Here is a 25,059-nt window from a genome sequence, read left to right on the forward strand (position 1 = left end):
GCAGGAATATTGTTGGGACGGGGTGGTCTTACTATTCCATGCTAATTTGCTTCTACTCACTTTTATGTTTGTAGCATGTCTTTTGTTGGTAAAAAAAAATCACTTTGGCGACTGCCATGTGTAGTATTCTAAATGGTTACCTGTTGTCATGGGTTTTTACCAGGATTTCATGCAAATGCAATATGCCCTGCGATTGGCTACCAACCAGTCCAGGCTATAGAAATTGGATGGATAAATGCAATGCAATAGAGTAAGTGCAAAATCGATACACTGCATTACTGCTGTTACTTGAAATAGATTTTATTTCACCATAATCACTAATCATAAAACACAGGGAGCATTTTTGTCTTTAAAAATACAATTGCAATATGAGTATTACAGTGTTTAACATTTCACACAATTTCTGATTTCAACTTATGTCAAAAGGAGTGTTTCTCGATCTCCAAAGGTTCTCTGCATTAAGGCTAAAACTCGTTCTAAAACATATTTGTATTTCTTAATATTTCTGAGTATGACAGAAGAGCACCTGTGAGAATGATGTTAGGGATGTTGCCATGGCTACTGTAGCCCAGCTGCTGAGAGCCCTGGTGGTTACAGTGGCCACCAGACAAGCCCATCATCTGGGAGTAGTTGAGGGTGGAGGTCTGGTTGTTGAAGCTGTCACAGCAGTTGGATGTTTCTGTCATGTTGAACTGCTCCAGCTGGCAATCACAAGGAGGAAGAAACAATACAATAGTGCAGGGGCTTTCAAAATCAAACAAAATTTTGCAAGAACCCCCATTATAATCCTAGCACTGATAAGACAAAGGCCATGCCAACCCCTAAATGCCATGGGAATTGCTATTTTTTTTTGACAATTTCAAAGTATATATTCATGAGCTGTTTAATTAAAAAAAGGAACCAAAAGGGCAGATTGTCATTAAAAAAATAAAATGTTCTCATATTTGTTGAAACTCATTATGACTTGACAGTAGTACATGATAAATGTCATCTGTGATAAAAACAAACAAACAGCCAACTCTGGCAAAATATTGTGCCTTTAAGTTGATATGCAAGAAACCAACGTGCCCGAAGAAAAACGACCAATCAGAGACAGAGGGCGTGACTTTTGAGGCGTCAAATAATTTCTTGCGCACTCACGGTCACACTCCTCACACGCACAGCCCCGTGGCCTCACAAAAGATAAAGCTTCAAACCGATAACATTTAGGACCCTATTTTTGTGAACGGCGAAAATCCTGCGCCACTGGCGGCACGACTTTGCGTCAGAGACAAGTTAGACTATTATTGGTAATTTCATAGCTGAGCGAAGGCCAGCGGATCTGAGGTTGGGCGGGCTGCTTCACTGTGTGAGTGTTTACAGCCGACGATTGATCGCAGTTTTGGGACATTAGGCGAAAGTTTTGGCCTGGAGACCCTGTTGTCCGACGTTATGACAGCCAGCGGTGTGCCCGTCAAAGTCCGCATCTGTCACAATGCCACCATGCAACTTACAGAAATGCCTTTGCCATCCAAAGGAACTCTTTTTCAAACATCTTAGAGGCATTTGTGATGCGATCAATACAAAATCGAGCTGACAAAACAGGTTTATATGTCATGAGCCATCCTGCAGTTCTTGTGTTGGAGCCTGGGTGGCGCTTTGCGCCCTCTATCTCTCCCTCCCCTCTCTCTTTCCAGCACCTTCCTCAGCCGCGCACCTGTCACCAATCCGTCCTCGTTACCACCTGCATTTAAGCCTGCCTGATCCCGGAAAACCTTGCCAGAGTATTGAAGCTTCCAAGCGGTACAACGGCTCCCCAGTCTCCAAGTAAGCCTACTCAATTCCTTGTCATCGTTCTGACCTTCGTGTTCTTCCTTGTCCTCAGTCTATCCTCCGTGTCCCACGTCAAGTGGATTTCTGCCACCTCGCCGTCAAGCCAGCTGCCCATCCTCGTCACTGCCTGCCACGTATTCTCTGTAAGTTTAGATCGATTTTCTGCCACCAAATTGTCACTCCACCGGGCGCATGTCAAAGGACACACCCTCGCTGCACTAGAACGCTCAAGCTTGTCGCAGACCGGTCTGCCAAATTGGCAAACACGGGCAGCTACAAAAATAGAGCTCTTAGTGTTATAGTAACATTCAATCATGAAGAAGATGCTTTTACCGAGACGGGTGATTTGTTTCATTATGTACTACTGTCAAGTTATAATGACTATGTTAACAATTATGACAAAAAAGTGGGTTTTTTTTGTTCGTTTTTTTTTTTTTTTTTAAACTAAAAAGACTCCCCATTTAAGGCACATACTTTAAAATTTTTTATCCAAGACCAATTAGCTTGAGAACTACTGCAATAGTGGAATATCTGTTACACATGACTGTCCACAATTAAAGATATTTGGACTTCGTGTTTTTGAGGCAGCATACCTGTTGAGAGAGTGCACTGGTCTGAATGGGCGGAACCTGCTGGTCATAGAACTCAGCAAAGACACCATCCAGTATGGAGTTATGCTGCAACAATAAATAAAGTAAAAAAACAACAAGGTAAACATTTTTCATTCAGGCTACAGATTAGTTATTATAATAAACAACAACAAAAAAACAAAGGCAAAAAAAAAAAGCAGCAAAATCTGCAAACTTTAGGAATAACAAATTCTCTACCAAGTATTGGGGGCACACAAAGAAGAAGCATCACGTAAGGAAACAATACATGGGTACTTCAACTATTCACTGCAATATTTGCAAGCATGTGTAATCTGTGTGATACAAAGACAGAAAAAGACCAAACGTTGTAGGAATTAATCACAGTTTTGTCATATTTTTTGGAGCTTCTGAATAAAAACAGAAACTAGTATTTGGGCCACAGTAAAAAAATGTTTTATTGTAAGTCGGAATCTTACCGGAATAAAGTATATTTGTCATATATTTTTGTTGTACAACCCCAATTCCAATGAAGTTGTGACGTTGTGTTAAACATAAATCAAAACAGAATACAATGATTTGCAAATCATGTTCAACCTATATTTAATTGAATACACTACAAAGACTGATCAACTTTATTGTTTTTAGCAAATAATCATTAACATAGAATTTTATGGCTGCAACACGCACCAAAAAAGCTGGGACAGGTGGCAAAAAAGACTGAGCAAGTTGAGGAATGCTCATCAAACACCTGTTTGGAACATCCCACGGGTGAACAGGCTAATTGGGAACAGGTGGGTGCCATGATTGGGTATAAAAGGAGCTTCCCTGAATTGCTCAGTCATTCACAAGCAAAGATGCGGCGAGGTTCACCTCTTTGTGAACAAGTACGTGAGAAAATAGTCGAACAGTTTAAGGACAATGTTCCTCAACGTACAATTGCAAGGAATTTAGGGATTTCATCATCTACGGTCCTTAATATCATCAAAAGGTTCAGAGAATCTGGAGAAATCACTGGATGTAAGCGGCAAGGCCGAAAACCAACATTGAATGCCCGTGACTTTCGATCCCTCAGGCGGCATTGCATCAAAAACCGACATCAATGTGTAAAGGATATCACCACATGGGGTCAGGAACCCTTCAGAAAACCAATGTCAGTAAACACAGTTCAGCGCTACATCCGTAAGTGCAACTTGGAACTCTACTATGCAAAGCAATAGCCATTTATCAACAACACCCAGAAACGCCGCCGGCTTCTCTGGGCCGAGCTCATCTAAGATGGACTGATGCGAAGTGGAAAAGTGTTCTGTGGTCCAACGAGTCCACATTTCAAATTGTTTTTGGAACTTATGGATGAAAGAACCATCCGGACTGTTATGGACGCAAAGTTCAAAAGTCGGCATCTGTGGTGGTATGGGGCTGTGTCAGTGCCAATGGCATGGGTAACTTATACAACTAACTTATAACTTGTAACTTATACATCTGTGAAGGCACCATTATTGGTGAAAGGTACACACAGGTTTTGGAGAAACATATGCTGCCATCCAAGCAACGTCTTTTTCATGGGCGCCCCTGCTTATTTCAGCAAGACAATGCCAAACCACATTCTGCACGTGTTACAACAGCGTGGCTTCATAGTAAAAGAGTGCGGGTACTAGACTGGCCTGCCTGCAGTCCAGACCTGTCTCCCATTTAAAATGTATGGCGCATTATGAAGCATAAAATACGACAACGGAGACCCCGGACTGTTGAACAGCTGAAGCTGTACATCAAGCAAGAATGGAAAATAATTCCACCTTCAAAGTTTCAACAATTAGTGTCCTCAGTTCCCAAACGTTTATTGAATGTTGTTAAAAGAAAAGGTGATGTAAAACAGTGGTAAACATTACCCTGTCCCAGCTTTTTTGCAGCCATAAAATTCTAAATTAATGATTATTTGCTAAAAACAAAGTTTTTCAATTTGAACATTAAATATCTTTTTAATGTAGTGTAGTGAATCAAATATAGGTCGAACATGATTTGCAAATCATTGTATTTTGTTTATATTTATGTTTAACACATCTCAACTTCATTGGAATTGGGGTTGTATATTTTTTAGACAATTTTTATGACTGAAGTTGTAATACTGTAAGAATAAAGTTATATATTTGAGATAAAAGCCATATAATTTTTGGATTAAAGTCATATTATTAAGAGAACAAAGTTGCATTTTTACAAGCTGTGGGAAGGAATAATATCAGAGGAACAGTTGTGGAGGGCAATTCTGAAAATCACTTATAAAATACTTTTTTTCTTGAAAATCGACGACTTTAGTCTTGAAAGTCAGACTTTTTTCTCATAATATTAGGACTTTTTGTATATATTTTTTTATTTTCAGAATGGCCCAAATACTTATCTCTCACGATAAAAATAAAATGTTTAAATCTATGATTTTTTTGTTCTTCCTCCTGGACGAACCTCTTGGATCATTTCCTCAACCGGAGCTCCTCCTAGTGTGTGCGTGCCTGCGTGTGCAGCAGATGTCCCCACGAGGCTGAACCACATAACACGGAACCAGCGTGACAATTACAGTTTAGCCTGCGGTTAAAGCATCAGAGCAGGAAAAGATGTTCTAATGCACACTGCCAAACCATCACTTAAAAGCAAAATCTTATTTTTATGATTACTATTTTTTTTTTAAACTAACTTATCTTTTCACTTTGCCTTTAAATATGTTCATTCAGAATTTAATTCTATACCTACTGTAGATTTAAAGGCTTATTCATTCTTTTTTTCCTGAAAAGCTAGGATGCAAAAACAGCTAAATATTTACAATAATGCAATCCCCACGAAATCTCTTTAACAAATACAGAGGGAGTTACAGATTAACAACCCTGAGCCGTGTTTACCTTGTGTGTGCTCTGTTTATCTAAATGCACCACCAAGCAAAGCCAAGCTCAATTTGTTAAGATCCATCCTTGAGAATGATTAACACGCCTAAAACACACACGCAAGCACGCACACACGTGCGCACACACACACACACGCACACACACACTTCCATGGGGATTGCCATTTCCTGCTGCATTGCCTAAAATCCCCCTATCTTGTGTAAAACCATTTCCATATTCTGATGGGTATTAGGGGAGGGAATACAGAGGATGCGATACAAGAAACGCAAAGCAGCGGGGAAGCAACGTCTGGCACATTAGCTACATTATGTCACTCATAATTTTATCACAAATAGACAGATCTGGGCAATGCATGAAGTAATTTTGCTTTAAAATGTAGACATGATATGCTCTGGTTTTTCGTGCAACAGTAAATTAACTACATATAAACAGATTTGTAAATATACTTTCGGTCAGCAGTTATCAGACTCTTTGAGTACTAAGAAAAGTGCCCCCGATGATGTTAAACATAAATACCCCTAAATTGGAATTGGAAAAAGTTGCCTATTTTCGGGGGGGAAACGTCAAAGTGACAAATACATTTAAAAAAAAAATAATAAAACATTTTGTTTCAACAGATAAAAAAGTCCTAATGTTATGAGAATTTTTAAGAATGCGTTTGGGGCTTTCACTTGTATATTGCGTTTCTAACTTAAATGTACTCAAAGCGCTTTAACACTGCCTCCTCATTCACCTACTGATGACGCAGCATCAGGAGCAACTGGGGGTTCAGTATCTTGGTCAGGGACACTTGGACATGGGTTAGGTTAGGAGAATCGAACCCATAAGCTTTGGGTTGGGAGACAACCACTCTACCATCTGAGTCAAACCGCCCCCAAAGGAAAACAAAAAAAGTAAGCTATACCAGAACAAAAATGTATCATGTTGGGATAAAAGATCCTATTCTTATGAGAGTAAAGTCATATTTTTTCAAGATGAAGTAGTAATACTGTACAATGATATTAAAGTAAAAGTTGAGTGAGGGGAGACATTTGCTTCATTCTCACAATATTACAGGTATACCATTTATTCTGTGAAAGACACCTTTATTCTCTAGAAAATAGGACTATACTTTTGAAAAAATATGCCTTTTGTTCTTGGAGAGAAAAAAAAAAAAATTTAAAAAAAGAACCAAGAAAAAAAGAATGCATTTTCCCCCCGAAAAAAAAAATAAATCCACTTTATTCATGCAGGAATGTCAGATGTATTTTATGATACGGTGGGGATCCCTGCATATTTGCGGTGTTGCATTTGCGAATTGGACCTATTCTTGGATTTTGGGGGGAATTTATTACCCGATCCCCATCTTATTTGCATATTTTTCCATGGTAATTATAATTAATTAATTAATTAATTATATTATAATTATAACGGGCGTCAATTATTTGCAGATTTTTGTTATTCACAGTTGGCCTCGGAACCTATTTCCCGCAAATAGCGGGGTCCACTTTACGTCACAATCATATCAGAGCTTTTCATTGGACCAAAGTTAAAGTAGGGCAGACTAATTTGTTTATTATTTTTGTTTTATTAGTGTCCCGGTCCCCATATGCCTTTTTTAAATGATACGACATAATTTATTGCAGATTATTTTGCAGACCACAAGCTATGTCTCGCAGAACCCCGGAGATCCGGGTATGCCAGTTTGAGAACCGCTGCTTTATGTAATATAACTGAACATTCCTTTGCCCAGATCTGCTGTAGCCATGGAGAACACAGCAACAAGAACCACAATGCCAGGGACGGGGGTCGTTTAACACAGAGCCAGTCTGCAGCCCGTTTGTTCACACGCCCTTACTTGAGGCGAACCTCCAGGTGAGAAGCCTTGGTTGGAAGTGGGGGAGGTTGGAGATTGATTGGCAGAGGATCCCACCCTGCTGCGGTATTGTTGGAGTGGGCTGGCCTGATACAAGAGGATATGTTTTGAGTCATTCAAAAACTTCCCTTCATGTGTCACTAAGGTGTAGAAGGAATATGGAGTCTTGTAAAACATTTTCAGTGGTGGCTTTAAAATGATACCAGAAATGTATTAGAAGTCAGATTGCAGACTGTGCCACATTTTTTAAACTTTAGCACATTTCCAGTGAACACCCAGGAAAGTATTAAACTGTAAAAACTCCTGGAATTTTGCAAGTGACTAATGGAACCAGATACCACAAATTAATAATAATAATGCATTACCCTAGTATAGCGCATTTCTACACTCGAGGACACTACAATTTCATGCATTATTCATTCACACACGCTGGTGGTGGTAAGCTACTTGTGTCGACACAGCTGCCCTGGGGCAGTCCGACGGAAACGTGGCTGCCATTCTGCGCCTACAACCACTCGGACCACCAACAAACATTCAACCGCATTCATTTCTAGACAATGTGGGTTAAGTGTCTTGCCCAACGACACAACAACGACATGCGCTCATTCATTATGGGCCAATATCTGAATAAAGTCGGTTTAAAAAAAACATGCTAATAAGAATAAGCCGTATCGAAAATGGATGGATGGATGTTCTCCATTTCAGATAAAACTGCTGTTGTGGCACCATCTACATTATTTTGTTTCTTACTTCCAGCACATCAACATTAAGCCACCCTATCATGACAACACTACCAGGAACAAGAGAGGGCTAACTCCATTTTTGTAATTTTTAAGTCAATGAAATGGCATATCTTTCAGATGAATACCGGTGTAAATCAAGGTTTAGTTCCAATTTTGTCATATAGGGGGGCAGTCCCATATTGCACCCTTTTCCTGATTCATCAGTACAGTTTTTGCAGTCTCCTGCAAAAAGACATAAATGGTGTTAGCCCACTCTATTTCTTATTGGCTAAATTCAAAATGAAATTCCTCATTCCAGATTGAAGAAGATTACAACATTCATGCATAAATCCATCTGACAAATGTTGTTACATAAATGACTATAACAACAACAAATGACTAATACTGTCAAAAACAGACACTTTTCAAAGATGTCAAGTTCGAATCCGAGCCAAGCTAATGTAGGAGGTTAGCAGAGATCTTAGGATTTCATTGACAAAATCTACCAAAGAAAGAGATCAGCATAGATAAAACCCATTCTGAAAATAAAATCTTTAAAAAGTGCATGTGCATATGCACTTCTGGTGCATTATTTTCCAAATGAAATAATCTGTAAATCATATATTTTCAGGGGTAATGTTGTAAGATTCGTTTTAAAGTATAGTACATACTGTATTAGGTGATGCATTTCAAAAAGCAAACTTTAGGAAGAAGATGGCAGGAAAGAAGTGGCACATATCCACACCTCACCGTATTCATGTCCATGGCCATGGCCATGTTGCATTGTGAGGACATCTGACTGTCCGTCGTGGTGCAGGAGGTCACAGTGGATGGCATCTGGACCGTACCTGTTTGCTGGGAAAATCAACAACAGCTTTGTGCTTCAAGTCGCTTCCTAATTGGCTATCGCTCTGTTTCACGAGCCCCAAATCCGTGGATCGGCCCAAGAATTTGCGATTGTAAATACTGAATGTTTAACGATAACAAGCAGATCAGGAGGGAAAATAACACACCACTCGTAACACACACCACAGGATAACTGAACAGGAAAATCTTTCAGAGACATCCAACAATCAAGCCTTTACTGACTTGGATCGCAATGGAGAAAAAATACTCAAATTATGCCCGACGTCAGTACTTTAAGCACCCAAATGTCCTGCCTTGTTATTATTAATTTGACATTCATCAAAATGAACACCAGTGATTGCATGTAAAAAACCTAAACAAGAAACTCACAGGCTGGTTCTGGTGTATTTGGGACGACGGCCGCTGATTGAAGAAGGCGTACTGGGACAACTGCTGGTCCAGGTTCATGGTGTTGATCGCAGCCTGTAAACAGCCATGGCCAATGCAGTTGCTTTAAATGTTTAAAGCAATTACTGAGCCAAGGCACATACTGTATTCACATTGGAAAAATCTCACAGACACCAAAAGGGGTGTCGGGTGTACCTGAGAGAGAGGGAGCGGTGCCGATGTTGGTGAGTGCTGTAAGTTATGTTGCCAGTGAGGGTCTCCTGTGTTAAGAACGAGAGGCTCCACGTTGTCCTGCCCAGACTGCATCTCCATGGTTACTGTGGGCTGAGAGGAATTCACTCCTACCCAGCATACAAAAACAATGGCATGAAACACACAGTGGAATCAGCACCCAAAAAAATAAATAAATACATAAATAAAAATGAATTAAAAAAAAAAAAAAAGGTTACAGACAGATTAACGCACTCCATGTGTTCAACAATGAGCATTGTCGATTGTTGCACTACCTCGTGTTTTATCCAGCATCTGTGCACTGTTGTTGGGAGAGCTGAACGAGAGGGCTGCCGCTTCATCGGAGTCCAGCGGGGTGGACAGCGGAGGAGGGAAGTGGACGTTTGACAGGTTAGGCAGAGAACCACCAGTGCTGTGAGCAACTGGTTTGAGATGCTGCTCCGGTGATGGAAATATGCTGGCGGAAAAGAGACTGTTGCATTGAAATCCAGAGCCACCATCCATTTAAAAGTGGGGGAAAAAATTACAAAAATGAAAAGTATTTTTTTTAACTCGATGATTTTCTTATTTATCCTTGATTTAAAGAGGAAATACTACAATATGATGTAAAATAATACACTGGTGCCGTGAGATACAAGTGACGTGACTTACGAGTTTTAAAAGGAATTTATTCACATAAATTAGACAATTTAGAGAAGGTGAAAAATGCCATAGAACTCACTGGATTCCAGGGACTTCGTAGGATTTGGATCTTGAAACATCCTGAAAGGAGAAAAGATCATGTACATCTTGAGTTGTTGTGAAGAGCGGGTTAAAACTGACAATGAAATAAAACATCTCTGTGTGTAGACACTGCACCTTTTTGCAATCCCAGTTCTGTTTTTGCCCTTCTTCTACAACCTCCCTTTTGAACATTTGAGATCCTGGTACCGTTAGTAGCAGAACTACAGAAAAGGAGAGAAAATAAAAAGACACATCCTCAGTCGCTCGGGGTGACTCCAGAGGTTGTGAGAAGTAAGGATGACAGCATGAAATCGCTGCCACATTTCACCCACCACATCCACTTAACTGTCAATTGAAAGCAACAAAATATTATGGGGGGGAATGCATCATAAAATCCTAACAATATCTTTGAGTAAATAAATTACAAAAAAATAGAAATTATATATCACCCCCCCCCCCCAACCAGAACACACACGTTAAGATCAGGTTTAATAGTGATAAATATTTTTTTTTTTACTTGCGGGATGCTGGTATCTTCCCAGATGTACAGTTTCTTTTGATCCATATTAAAACCAAATGTGTTAGAGTCACTTATTAAAGCCGTGTAGCTGTATGTGTGTGTGTGTGTGTGTGTGTGTAGACATCCATCCATCCATTTTGTGAGCCGCTTCTCCTCACAAGGGTCGCGGGATGTGTGTAGACAAATGAAAACCAATGTTGTACCTCTCTTGGGCTGAAGCTCCTGTGAGCCACACATGAAGGATGCCTGCTGGCCAGGAGCTAATGTGCTCTGGTGAAGCGCTGAGTCAGAATTTGTCCTGCAGCATAGGCAGACAAAACCAAATCAGAGGCTGGCCAATATGTTTCCCCTGATCTATTTACACACATTTTACATTTCACGTGATCCATATACAGTACCATTGTGTAGACAATCACTGAGCACATGAAATGTGTGCAGATGTCTAAAATGTATGTCAACAACCAAGACGGAAATGCAACAAGTACTGTGCCGTGAAAAAGTATTTGACCTTTCTCAATTTCTCTTTTTTTTTTTTTTTTTGCATAGTTTCCCCAGTGTCACTTTCCCCACTAGTTTTTAAAATCATTCAACAAATATAAATATCAGACAAAGATAAGTAAACATAAAATGCATAAATGGTGATTTTATTCATTAAGGGGTAAAAAAATATTCAAAGCTACCTGGTCTGGTGTGAAAAAGTAAGCAAGACAAAATGATGTCAGCCAAAAGATCTCAAACATCTACAGCAAAATGCCACAATCCAAGGAAATTCAAGAACAGATGAGAATTAAAACAATCCAAGGAAATTCAAGAACAGATGAGAATTAAAACAATCTGGTATATGCACAACTTCCTGCCACAAAACGGGTAAAAGCACTTCCTCCTCACTCGGGTGAATGGCGAAGGGGGCCGTGACATACCACCCTTGGGAACTTTAAATGTCTACAATGTCTTTTTTTAAACACCACAGATGACAATAGCAGATGTTTAGGTTACGTTGGTGTTTACGTATCTCATATTTGGATAAATAAATTACATACTGGACATGTATTTAACTTTTGACCAAAGACATCAGCAATAAAGAAGAAAAAAAAATCCTAAAAAAATGTTTAGGAAGTTCGGCTTCAAACAATCATGTCATCAATATTAGTTATGCTTATTAGCGTACCATACACTGGAAGTCGGAGATCCTGTTTTTCATGTCGGTCACGTGACGTTGCACATACAGCGGATTGACATCAGTCAGGAGAGAGTTACAAAGTCATGGCTAAAGATTTAAGACTCCTGCAAACTACAGTGACTACAGTGACTACATCCATCCAAACTACCTCCATCCATTTTCAGAGCCGCTTCTCCTCACTAGGGTCGCGGACGTGATTATTGATTATTGATTGATGATTATGATGATTAATTGCTAAAAACAATAACGTTTATCCGTTTGAACATTAAATATCTTGTCTTTGTAGTGTATTCAATTAAATATAGGTTGAACATGATTTGCAAATCATTCTATTCTGTTTTTATTTATGTTTAATACAACATCCCAACTTCATTGGAATTGGGATTGTAATTAAACACATTCACTCCCATTGACGGCTTTATAAGTCAAATATCCATGTTAACTGGGAAGGCTGGCAGTGAAGGAGTTAATGGAATGTATATAGCTGTAACGTACCACAGTGATTCTCTGAGTGTACACGGAACAAGGGCTCCCTCAAGAGGTACACTAAATAATCATTGAATTAAATATCTATCCATCCATCCATCCATCCATTTTCTGAGCCGCTTCTCCTCACTAGGGTTGCGGGCGTGCTGGAGCCTATCCCAGCTATTATCGGGCAGGAGCCGGGGTACACCCTGAACTGGTTGCCAGCCAATCGCAGGGCACATACAAACAAACAACCATTCACACTCACATTCACACCTACGGGCAATTTAGAGTTGTCAATTAACCTACCATGCATGTTTTTGGGATGTGGGAAGAAACCGGAGTGCCCGGAGAAAACCCACGCAGGCACAGGGAGGACATCCAAACTCCACACAGGCGAGGCCGGGATTTGAACCCCAGTCCTCAGAACTGTGAGGCAGACGCACGCTCTAACCAGTCGGCCACCGTGCCGCCTGAATGAAATATAATTATGTAATAATGTTGCAGTCGCTTAATTATTTTTCTTAAGTGCAGTACAGTACATTTGTTAAGAACAGTTAGTTGTATTTAACTCTTAAGTCCAAAATGTACATTTATTTTTTTATTTTAGAAGTTTGTTTTCAAATTTAATATTTAACTTTAATGTGCAATACAATTCATTGAATCATTATTTACTGTTCAGTTTTTTATTTTCCTATATTTAAGCATGGTGTTGATGTTCAAACTAATACATAATGTTACAGTGGTTTATAAGCTTTTCTTTTTAATCCAGTACAGTACATGTATTGCATGAGATGTATACACACCTGTAATGTACATGATTCTATAAGTGTACACAGTGATACGCATCACTGAAATAAATGTTCAAACTGTGCATAATGTTGCTTAAATTTTTTTAAAGTTCAGTACAGTATGTTTGTTATGTACAGTTCAGTTGTATTTAACTTTTAGTACAATACATTTGCATTTCATCTTTAAGAACTGTTTGTGGTAAAAACATGATTTAGGTACAATCTTTATTTAACTTCAGTGTGCAATACATTTAAATTGAATTATTATTTAAATAGTTTTTTTATTTAACTATATTTAAGCACAGTGTTGATGTTCAAACTGTACATAATGTAACAGTGTCTGTAATATGAGAAATGATGCTCAGGCAGCTGTAATTCCTAGAAAGGCAATGTGAGGGATTTACAATGATGACTGTACAAAGAGCACACAAAAGGACACAGAATCACTCAGAGCCGCTTACCTCCTCCAGCTGGTATCAGGTGGTGGCGACAGATATACCGAGCCATACGGACAGCTGTCAATGTGACACTGAAGGTTAAGAAAATACTGTCGCAATCATTCAAGACAAAGTACATTATTTTTCAAACTGCATATGAACTACAGTGAAGACAAGTAGATACGTTCCACAAATAAAATCGCATTATAGCGAGGACACAAAGGATATTTGGCGTCCATGTTTGTCGACAGTGAGGGGGTTCTGATGGGGCGACGATATTCGGTTGCGGTAGACTCTGTCCACCAACCCGTGGTGTCGTGATGACCTGTTCATGTCCATCCGTGACTTCTAATGACACCAAAATTAGGAAAACATTGACAAAACAAGTTGAAACTGTACTTTTGACTTCTTGCATCAATCATTTAAATGATTCAAGCTAATCTAATAGGCAAGTTGTTATTGTCCTTTGCCTGCAGTGTTTTAGCTTGTTCAAATGTCATGTGATACGGGAACGTAACAAGGACAAACATGCGCCAAAATTCGTAGTGTGTGCTAATTAATATTATTTGCCATCCAAGATCCCATATGTGTTTCAGGATTGTTCGCCTTGGTGGAGGTCTGCACTCTACTGAGTGTCACTGTAGTTACCAAGGTTTAATTCTGTTTTAATCATAATTAAGATCAATGTGCACATAAGATATAGTGGACCGTTGGTTCACAAATTGAACATCCGTCCTTCCATTTTCTGTACCGCTTATCCTCACTAGGGTCGCGGGTGTGCTGGAGCCTATCCCAGCGAGAGGCAGGGTACACCCTGAACTGGTCGCCAGCCAATCGCGGGCACATATAAACAAGCAACCATTCACACTCAGATTCACACCTACGGGCAATTTAGAGTCTTCAATTAACCTAGCATGCATGTTTTTGGGATGTGGGAGGAAACCCACGTAGGCACAGGGAGAACATGTTAACTCCACACAGGCGGGGCCGGGATTAGAACCCCGGTCCTCAGAACTGTGAGGCAGATGTGCTCACCAGTCGTGCACCGTGACAAATTGAACTTTTTTTTTTTTTTTTTAAAGTAAGTAAAAGCTAAACATAAGAATAATGTTCGGCGGCACGGTGAACGACTGGTTAGAGCGTCTGCCTCACAGTTCTGAGGAGCGGGGTTCAATCCCCGGCCCAGCCTGTGTGGAGTTTGCATGTTCTCCCTGTGCCTGCGTGGGTTTTCTCCGGGCACTCCGGTTTCCTCCCACATCCCAAAAACATGCACGAATTGGAGACTCTAAATTGCCCGTAGGTGTGAATGTGAGTGCGAATGGTTGTTTGTTTCTATGTGCCCTGCGATTGGCTGGCGACCAGTTCAGGGTGTACCCCGCCTCCTGCCCAATGATAGCTGGGATAGGCTCCAGCACGCTCGCGACCCTAGTGAGGAGAAGCGGCTCAGTAAATGGATGGATGGATGGATGGATGGATGGATGAAGAATGATGTTCCTTTTTGAGACCTCGCTGCCCAGTTTGGTTTGGCGAAATCTACCATCTGTTCTATTGTTAATAACTAAGAGCCATAAACGCCAGCCCATATGGCTAAAGGAGTGACTCCTTTAACTAAGCAAAGACCTAAATTTAGAAGCGGTAGAAAAATTATTGTTCGTGTGGCTAACTGAAAACAAGCTCACTGGTGATGGTGTTAGCATTTCGCCTCTTTGTTTCAAAAATGCTAAGACATTGCTCACTGATTTCTTAAAAAACACAGGTATTGCTCCATAATAAAGTGTGTTTTCACTGATCTCTATATTGTACTGTCTTTATTTTTAACTAAAAACTGATAAGAACAAGGTAAACGTAACTTCTTTGTCATTCATTTTAATGGGAAACATTGCTTTTGTGTTATGAAACAAATCCACTGTAAAGTGAATAACAGTTACTGGCATTACACGGTCTGTGGATGGGCATTTTACTAAATTATTTTGATCAACTATACAGAAAATGAATGCTCAATTAATCACTTCATCCTTATCTTTAATATTAATTTCAAAGTGATAGTAGAATCGCTCTCAAATTGCTTTAAACTACTGTTTCCATGCCAGTGTTGTTGTCAGTGAGTTTAATAATTCTAATCAGAGGAGTTGTCACAGTGGAGCTCTGCATGGATGTAGTTCAATACATCAGCAGATTAGCGGAGACTAAATCAAGAATATGATTATCTTTATAAAGGCTCTATTTCTTATAATGATTTTTGTATACATGAGAGTATGCAGGTTTGTTGTGAATGGTTAGATTTTATGTCAACAGTAAAAGAGAAGCATAAAAATAAAAAATTAGCTGACCTGAAAGGAAAATTCAGCAGTGCTGTTTCCAATCTGATTGACGTTCGGTAAAGATCCTCCATAGTACTGCCCACGGTTTGGTCCCAACTGCAAATACTGATTTGTATGCAACTGTAACTGTAAGCAAAAAAGAATAAATATACCCACTGAACAATCAAGAACAATATTTGATGATAAAACAGAAACCTGCAATGAAACATGCAATGTTAATTGAGAAGGCACGCAGTCGCCCCCATATTTATTTCAAAATGGAATGCAGCTCTCTTTCCCATCAGGGGAGAACGTAACAGGTCAATACAAATTTCTCATGCAAGCTCACTGTTGGCAGGGCAGAAAATCTAATAATAATGACTTTTCCTGGATCACGGTCCATTTAACTGCGCTTCCAACCTGAGAGTTCATGTCTTTAAATACATTCACCCACTGCTATGTTGACAAAGGATTATAGATTAGAAGACCTTTGGATCAGAAAGACGCCACTTCAAACCCTTTCAACCACAACACAACAACAGAGGGAAAGAAGCACAGAAGCAAAAAGCCACTGTAACATGATGAACAGTTTGAAAATTCCACTAAATGATTCCTTCGCATACCACTCGTGATGCTCGTATCACACTTTTAAGAATCACTCTTCTCTGACATACAAAGATCTGGCATCAGCTGCCATAGTATCATCCATCCATCCATCCATCTTCCGTACCGCTTCTCCTAACTAAGGTCGCTGGCGTGCTGGAGTCTATCCCAGCTGTCTTCGGGCGAGAGGGGGGGGTACAACCTAAACCGGTCCCCAGCCTACCTACTGCTGCTGATTATTGTTCTCTGTTTGAGTAATAACACTTGATCAAGCCTTTTCTAAAATTCCACACTCCAAAATAAGTAAAGTATGTATGATTATTGCTGATATCGGATCAGACCGATATCGGTAGCGGCCAAAATTCAGGGCTGCAATATCGGTATCGGATCTGAAGTGAAAAAGTTGGATCCGGACATTCCTAAGTTAAACTTTTTTCCTTACCCAGTCTGTTCTGTGAGGAAACCCTAATAATCACTTGATCACATGACATACATTGGATATAAAAGGTCTACACAGCCCTGTTCAAATGTCAGGATTTTGTTACCTTGAAAATGTAGAATTATGAACAGTCCCAATGTTCAAATAGCAGCCAATGTTAGCACAAAACCATGTTTGTGCTAGAAAGCAAAAAAATAAACAATAAAAATAAAAATAAAAAAAGGCAGGAAATGCCTGCTAGAACATCTGAACTTTATTTGATGTTAATCAGAGGTGCTTTAAAGGACCTGATGTATCTAATCCTGTGAACATTGGCACTTATTCCATAGGTCTCGATTTAGAAATGATGTCTGCAGAAAAAAACAATCCCCCCAAAATAGACTCAGTAGTGATTTTCGGCAAATTTTCTGATGAAATATTTGATTTTCCACCAGATTTTGGCTCACCCACATTTTGACGCATCAGCCGGTCATGACCTACCACATCAAGCGCAGAAGGCGAGGACATCACCTCACTGAATTCATACATATTCTGCGGTGTAATTTGTTCCTATATTGAAAGTCTGGATGTATTTTTTAGACAATAACGAGTGAAAATAGTGATAAACATTTTAATTGGCTTGCTTTTTAAAAAAAAATCGATTATTGAAATGCCTCCTAACATTACGAATGGTTCAGTGTGACCACAGAAAAATGCCCAATTATAATCTCAGTTGTTTGTTTTGACTTCACTTTTTGAAAAGATTTCTTCTGTTTTTTTTCCAATTGGGTTGTACAGGGGGACGGCCAGGTGGTGTCGTTTTAGCACATCTGCCTCACAGTTCTGAGGACCTGGGTTCAAATCTACCCTCCCGGTTTTCCCCAGGTACTGCGGTTTCCTCCCACATCCCAAAAACACGCATGGTAGCTTCATTGAAAAACTCTAAATTGATCATAGGTGTGAATGTGTGTGTGTGAATGGTTGTTTGCTTATCTGTGCCCTGCGATTGGTTGGCGACCAGTTCAGGGTGTACCCCATCTCTTGCCCAGAGTCAGCTGGGATAGGCTCCGGCAGACCCGTGACCCTCGTCAGGATAAGTGGTAAGGAAAATGGATGGTTGGCATTGTACAAGTTATAGGTCACATTAATTGTAAATGATTTATCTTGGTCTCATTTTTTTATATCACAACAACCTGGCATTTCAACATGGGGGTGTAGACTTTTTATATCCACTGTAATTGCACCTGCATTCGTTAATTATCATTTTCATGATGAATAACTGGGGCCGGATCTGGACTGGCCTTGATTTTGTGATTTATATATTAGAAAATTTGATTTTTAAAATGTTTATTTTGTATCGCGACAAGGATACAAAATAAGTCGCAATCCATTCATTCAAAATAGCATTCATTATTTTTAGAAAACATTAAAGATGGATTTCTTTATCACTATAAATAGCGCACATAATGTGAACACTCCACGACTGTCAGGCCAACATTCAGGGGATTTGTTATGGAGGCCCGTATGCTTTATGTGGCTTAAAATCCACATAATCTGCCAAGCTTCATCTTTGGTGTGTGGCTCTCACTCAAGCAGTATGCACAAGCCACAGGATGTGTCAGACAAATTCACAAAAAAACAGACAATCAAATATCATAAACACACTGCACTCACTGTCACCGTCTCTTTACAATAAAAAAAAAAAGAAGAAATGACCACAAAAGCTATTGATGGAATATGTTAATCAGAGAAATACAGTGCTAGAAAATTGGAGGAGTGGTCAATGCAATGTGATTAACGTTAATAACCTTTGAGTACGACTGAACAATTAAGCAAATTTTAATCGTGATCGCGATTTTGGCTGCCACGATTAAATGAGCCTGATCGTCAGTGATTTTTTACATTGTGCTCCATGTGAAAAGTGCTTCATTTGCAGCAGTGCCCGAAGCACAGTCAGCCAGCCAGCCACCAGGGGGCGAACCCATGGTTAAGGCTTCATTATGGGGCGGCACGTGCTCCATAGCCAGCTTCAAAATAAAAGCCTAAAATGGCATTGATGTCCAATGTAGTAATATATGTAGTTTTATTTTGAAGTTAGCCCTCTCAGCACATTGGAGGAGAGGTGTCCTGTCATGGTAAGACACTATTAAAAATCATTGTAGCGGCTGGGAGAAAGGCTTAAAAAAAAAAAAAAAAAAAACTATATATTTTTGGGTAAATGTTTTGAAATTATTAGCTATAATTTATTCTTATTTAAAGATTAATTTTGCACTGAAAACTGTTACATATTTGTTGAAAAGTAATGTGATAAAGATTTTTTTTTTCCTTAACAGGAAGAATAATCGTGATTAATAATCATGATTACATTATTGATCAAAATAATCGTGATTATCGTTTTGGCCATAATCACGCAGCCCTGAATGTTGTTAAGATGGAAGCAAAAACAAAACAAAAAAGTAACGTTACGACAGAAACAAAAACCGGCAGATCCTCATTGAGCAGTCAGTCAGTCAGCCAACCTCCCTGCTTTCTGCAGCTTGTTACTCACTATTTTGCGCCACCCCAGCTACCTACTAATGCCCCCCCCCCCCCCCTCCCCCCTCCATGGCAGCGAATAAGCTACACTTCTGACAAGTATTGTTATCATGAAGGGAGGACGAGGAGTAATTAACATAAGAAATGCTAATTGCTAAGCTACTGTGAAACGAAGTCGCAAAACCCTGAAATAAGTGATCGGATGGTACAGTACACTTGTCACGTACAGTAGGTGAGCCTGGCTGGAACTGCGTTGGGACAGTAACTAACTAAGAACTATAAATTAATGTGTTTGGAGAGACAATAATGAAAAAATAAGGCTCCACAGCCACACGGACAGGACCGGAACCAGAAATGCATTAGTACGTCAGGGACTCACCACTATGTCACGTGAGAAAAGGGGCCTATAACTTTAAAGCTACATTGATATAATAAATGTTTATAATATGAGATAACCTTTATCAGTCCCACAATGGGTACATTTGCATTGTTTCAGCAGCAACAGTGCATACAGGAAATACAAAAATAGCATGCAAGAGAAGACATTTGGCCGCCATTACAAGGTTGATGCAATAACTAAAGAGAAAATAAATATTGATGCCATCATTTATTGCCGATTACAACTACAGCGTAACGATGATGTTGTGCATTTGAACAGTTTGCAGAATTATTTCTATCCTGCGGTAGTGTTCCTGACATAATTCGAAAAATATATGGCGATTCAGACAAATTGTTCTGGAGTGAATTTTTATAGGTTGGCAGCGCTGAATTCATAGCCATAAATGCAGTTTTACTCATAATTGTCATAATAATCTCTTATTGGACGAATTCAACTCGCAAGTCAAGGCACCACTTCCCACTCGCACGCCCCTTTTGCTGCCACTTGCGTGGGACAAAATCGAATCAACTTGGCGGCGGAATAGAAAGAGAGACAACATTGCCATCTCTGTACCACTTTGACAGTTGTATATTAAAAATAGGAACGAGACAAAATGTCTCCATCTGTCAGGTTTGTTGTTGTTTTCTCTCTCCACGCACATTTGACAGCTCGAAGACAACAAACGAACACAAGTGAGGAGGCGGAAGGCGTTTTGACGAAACGGCGTCCTTACCCTGGCAGCCCGAGTAATGCTGAGGTCTTTCATGACTTCCTCGAACGCCGCCGTGTCTTGTGCCTGCTTTTGGTTATGTAAAGCGATCTTCTCGCTGAATTTGCGTGGATTGTTCGGAGTCGCCATGTTTCGCTGCTCTGCTGGGCTCCACTTGCCGTCAAGTGTGAGTGGCAAATCAACACTTCCGGTCAGAGGACTATACCAAAATAAAACCAATGTGTAGCGCTGTATTATTTTTGTAGTGACTGCAAACTTGATATACTTTTATATCATCAAATACATCATTTTGTACAGGTGCTTGAAAGTTTGTGTACACTGTGTATATTAAAACAGATTTTCGATTTACCAGTGTGTGTTAAATCAATTGAAATAAATAAAAAAAAAAAAACTGTGACAGTGGGGATGGTGTTCTTTGGGGGAGTTTGCGTTTCCATACTTTTTAAACAGTTAACTTACAATTCCATTGCAACATGCTGCCAATTGTGTCTTGAGTTTGTTGTCACATTTCTGTCAGGCCAATTATACATTACTCGTGCACTCACTAGTAGTAGTCTCGCCCCACTGCACTATTTTCATATCTGTTGTTGACCAATACTGGCCACTCATGTGCCTGAGTAGCATCTGCAACATTTGCACAATCAACATTGCCCCAGATTATCGCACCACTAGTCACTTGGCACTACTGCACACATTTCCTGAAGTCTCTGCGCCCTTTGCACAATGGTCATTGCACCAGACTATTGCTCTATTAGTAATTTCAAACTGCTCTAATTGCTAGAGGATTCTGCATCTTTTTGCACATTGTCAAAAAAAAAAAAAAATAATTGTACCGGCATTACCACATTACTGATAACCTTTTATTGCTCAGTGACTTTTTATGTCTTTATGTCTCAAAAGTATTTTCTGTCAATTGACTGTTTGTTTTTTTACTAGCACGGCTCCAACTCCCGGAGACAAATTCCTTTGTGTGTATTTGACATATTTGGCAAATAAAGATGATTCTGATCACATTTGCACTGACCGCACAGAAAAATTCACCTGTTGTTTTTTCAAGGGAGGTCATGGGCTGGGGGGGTCTCCAAACAGTAAAAGACTCCCAGGTCATGTAGATAGATAGATAGATAGATAGATAGATAGATAGATAGATAGATACATCCTTACTAGGGAAATGAATTATATATGTGCAGTATTTTTATGTTACAGTGGAAGCGTTGTTCTTGAGGGAGTTTGAAACAGTCTCAAGAACTGTCTGGTGCCCCTTCACATTTGCACAGGTCCCCCTAGAAACATGCACGTCTGTCTTTGAAGGTTCATGGCAGAATAAAAGGGTCCAAGTCATGTACAGTAGATGTGTATTTTTTATGGAACAGTGGGTAGTCGGGACGGTGTTCTTTGGGGAGTTTGAAACAGTCCGGTGAACTATCTGTGTTTCCACCACATTTGCAATAATATATATTAATTATATATATTATATAATTATGTTAATATTAATATATTTTTGAAATGATCTCTAGTTCATAATTTGACATAGACAGTTATTCTGAGGATAGTCTTAATCGTGTCCATGGAAAATGAACAGTATTTAAGGGTTAAATATTATGTAACAAAAAAAAAAAAGAGAGAGAGAGAGAGACCAGTGTGGAATTGGTGAACGCATTTGTAGCCACAATTCAATGCATTTATTTTTTTACTCAAAGTCGGCGTACTTCCGGCTGGTAACGGCTGACTTGGTGAGCCTGTTGTTGCAGGTCGCGGGGCGGGGGTGGCCGGTGGAGTGGAGGCGGACCGCACATCTGGACTGCAGAGCCGAACTCAAAACTCACGTCTTATTCCAGCACCACCCACTTGTAAAATACATAGTCTGAACCTCACGTCACTACAATACAATAGTTGTTCACGATTGCTGTTGTCCTGGGTTTGCAAAATAAGTGGTACTTTGACTTGCGAGCAGTACCGTCCCGAGCTTTTATGGGGTCCTAAACAGAATATGATTTGTCAATTGTCCCCATTGAAATGAACTGAAATGCCACTAATGCATTCCAGCCCCTAATAACCAACACCAACAAAATGTGACATGTTTTTTTTAATGTTTAAATATAGCACTGTATTGTATAAAACATAATAAAAAAGAATGCATAGAAATAAATTGCTTTAAAAAAAATATGTAATTATAGTACATACTGTTGTATTTTGTATTGGACGTGTGTCTTTAATGGGCGTGGCCTAGTGAGTCTTCATGTGAGCGTCTGAGCGTGAGTTGTGGCCTGCAGCAGCTCCTTAATTGTAATTGTTCTCATTCCGTATTTGAGCGTTTGGCAGTTTTTCCCATTCAATAAACGGCTGAAAGTGCTTCAGCAAATTATGGCTCTCCTTGCCGACATGCGAGAGAATTACAGTACTTTTTTTTTTTCACTTCACTTGAGCGGCGGTGTATCTGAAGCTCACTTGTAACTCAAACTGGCTCACAACACAAAGCAATATATCGACCAAGCCACGTCTCGTAACTCAAATTTTTTTTTAATTTGGGCACTCATTTCTTCCTTTTTTTGGTTTGGATTTTCATCGCTAACGTCTTTTCAAGTCACCCCTCTCAGTGTATACTTGCCCATACTTGTCTCTTAGCTGCGGTAGTAGGATTTGATTTTGAAGTAACCATGGCAACATTGAAAAGATGTGATTCAAGGGCAAAGCGTAACAATAAAAATTGTTCACAAGATTACTTTGGAAAGTTTAACCATTTTCTTTGTTTTTTTTTGTAATTGACATGGAGAAACGTTGCTGTTCCTGGTGGTCTGACATTTTATTTTATTTCATTTTTTGTTCTTCCCTCTACTGCTGCATGAATATTTGTGGCCTTGCAAGACACGAAGCAAGTGACTCTCATTCCAGGTTACCACTGTATTATCTGTTCATGTGTTTGCAGCAAACAATCAAATGTTGGGTGTAATGTCTGTCCACACACGAAAATGGCATTTGGACTATTCTCATCTTTATTAGCCAAGTATGTTAAAATACACAAGGAATTTGGGAATTTCATGTGACGAGAAGTATTACTGTTTTAATATAGGAAGAATTCCATCATCGATGAGTTAACAGGAACACCAAAGAACATTCATAAAGCAGCCATTCCGTCCATATTCTGGAGTGTTTTTCCTCAGCCTATCTTAGCTGATTTTTAAGCTAGAGGCAGGCTACACCCAGGCCTGCTCGTCAGCCAATTGCAGCGGCCTAAACAAACAACTTCATACAACAACATACTTCACATTCACAGTTCACAAAGAAAACATCATGGAAATTTACTGCATCTGACTGAAGGACCTTCCTAATCTGTTTTTTCGAGTTTCGGCTTCAGAGGGAATGTGGAGGCTTGCAAAGAGCATGAGGACAGCTGACCATCTCCCCCTCGCTCTCATCTCCATCTTCTTTCTCCCTCTGTCTCTTTATGTTTATATCATGTAAATAGATCTTTGTATTTAAAAAAAAAAAGCACAAAGACAAGATTGCTTCCTTAATTATTCTGTCCGAAAAAGATTTTGCAAAACATAATGCAGGCCAGAGAATTAGAACAGTGATTAAAAGACTGGTAGGTGTGCTCCCTCGAGTGGTATGCAAAAGAATCACTAAATTAAATGTTGAATCTTTGTATAATGTTACACTGACTTAAGTTTTTTTTTTTTTTTTTAATTCAGTACTATTTTGTTAAGTACAGTTGAATTAGATTTAACCTTTAAGTACAACACATTTGCATTTAACCTTTTAGAACTCTTTGTTTTCAAGCATTTATTTAGGTACACCGTTTTTTTTCTTTTTTTTTTCTTTTATGTACAATACATTTTATTTTAGTAATTATTTAACTCCAATAATTTTTTTTGTCTTATATGTAAGCGCAGTGTTAATGGTACAGCGGCTTACATTACTTCTATAATAATAATCCTTGGCCTACTAAACAATACTGTATTTTAGTGTTCCTTATTATGGTAATATTTGGACAGCTAAGTACTTTTTGAAGAGGTTCTTGGTTTAAAAAAATAAATAAATTGAAAACCACTGGAATAGAACACAGAAATTCCATGCTGGAGGCCCTGAGCCAAGATTTTAACCTATCCCCCCCCCCCTTTGAATGTGGGGTTGATGTTCTAACCACTAGAACAACACGCAGGTGCGTATATTTATTTACATTTTTACATATGTTCATAACATCAGATGTATGAACCCATGCTAGACTGTTTGGAGAGACTGCCAATAGGGGGAGATAAACGTCCTACTCATATCTGTCTCAAAGCATGCTGTGGATTAGTGAAGCAAATTCAAGGTTGCAGATTTGCCTTTTACCCAGTCAAGCAATCGTCCCCTTCAAGTACTCACTTCATTTTTTTCAGAAAAAAACTCACGTTATATTCATTAAATAATTTCCTCTCGAGAGATTATAATGCATATAATAATCATAACATCAATAACATCAAGTGAGTCATATTTTAAATAGACCAAACATGACGATGCACTTGTAGAAGGGGTGTAAGTAAAGAGCTGTTGCATTATATTGAATGATGTGGTTAAGAGCTCTTACAGGAAATCTGATTATAGCTTCTTCTTCTTCTCCATCCCCCACTTCCATGATAT

At 39.3% G+C, this 25,059-nt stretch overlaps 1 protein-coding gene across 7 annotated transcripts in view; it reads right to left on the bottom strand.

Annotated features, from left to right (window-relative positions):
• The window catches only part of LOC133411603 (CREB-regulated transcription coactivator 1-like), a 33,683-nt gene extending 13,085 nt beyond the window's left edge, over positions 1–20,598 (bottom strand). For 3 of the 7 annotated variants that reach the window (XR_009769679.1, XR_009769678.1, XM_061694162.1), the window contains exons 1-14: positions 20,440–20,598; positions 15,802–15,918; positions 13,698–13,819; positions 13,496–13,555; positions 10,799–10,893; positions 10,211–10,296; positions 10,074–10,114; positions 9,628–9,824; positions 9,317–9,462; positions 9,104–9,196; positions 8,618–8,722; positions 7,128–7,232; positions 2,406–2,489; positions 527–701 (exon numbers count right to left, since the gene is read on the bottom strand). Coding sequence is in view for 5 of the 7 variants with exons in the window: in XM_061694162.1 (XP_061550146.1) it covers positions 527–701; positions 2,406–2,489; positions 7,128–7,232; positions 8,618–8,722; positions 9,104–9,196; positions 9,317–9,462; positions 9,628–9,824; positions 10,074–10,114; positions 10,211–10,296; positions 10,799–10,893; positions 13,496–13,555; positions 13,698–13,819; positions 15,802–15,918; positions 20,440–20,565 (1,552 nt within the window). In the remaining 2 variants the exon portion in view is untranslated. The remainder of the gene's footprint in view (positions 1–526; positions 702–2,405; positions 2,490–7,127; positions 7,233–8,617; positions 8,723–9,103; positions 9,197–9,316; positions 9,463–9,627; positions 9,825–10,073; positions 10,115–10,210; positions 10,297–10,798; positions 10,894–13,495; positions 13,556–13,697; positions 13,820–15,801; positions 15,919–20,439) is intronic. The other 4 variants (XM_061694163.1, XM_061694166.1, XM_061694164.1 and 1 more) reach the window with 4 other exon arrangements.
• Positions 20,599–25,059: the final 4,461 nt, after the last annotated feature.

Source organism: Phycodurus eques, chromosome 13, assembly GCF_024500275.1.
Source record: "Phycodurus eques isolate BA_2022a chromosome 13, UOR_Pequ_1.1, whole genome shotgun sequence".
Lineage (NCBI taxonomy): Eukaryota > Metazoa > Chordata > Actinopteri > Syngnathiformes > Syngnathidae > Phycodurus > Phycodurus eques.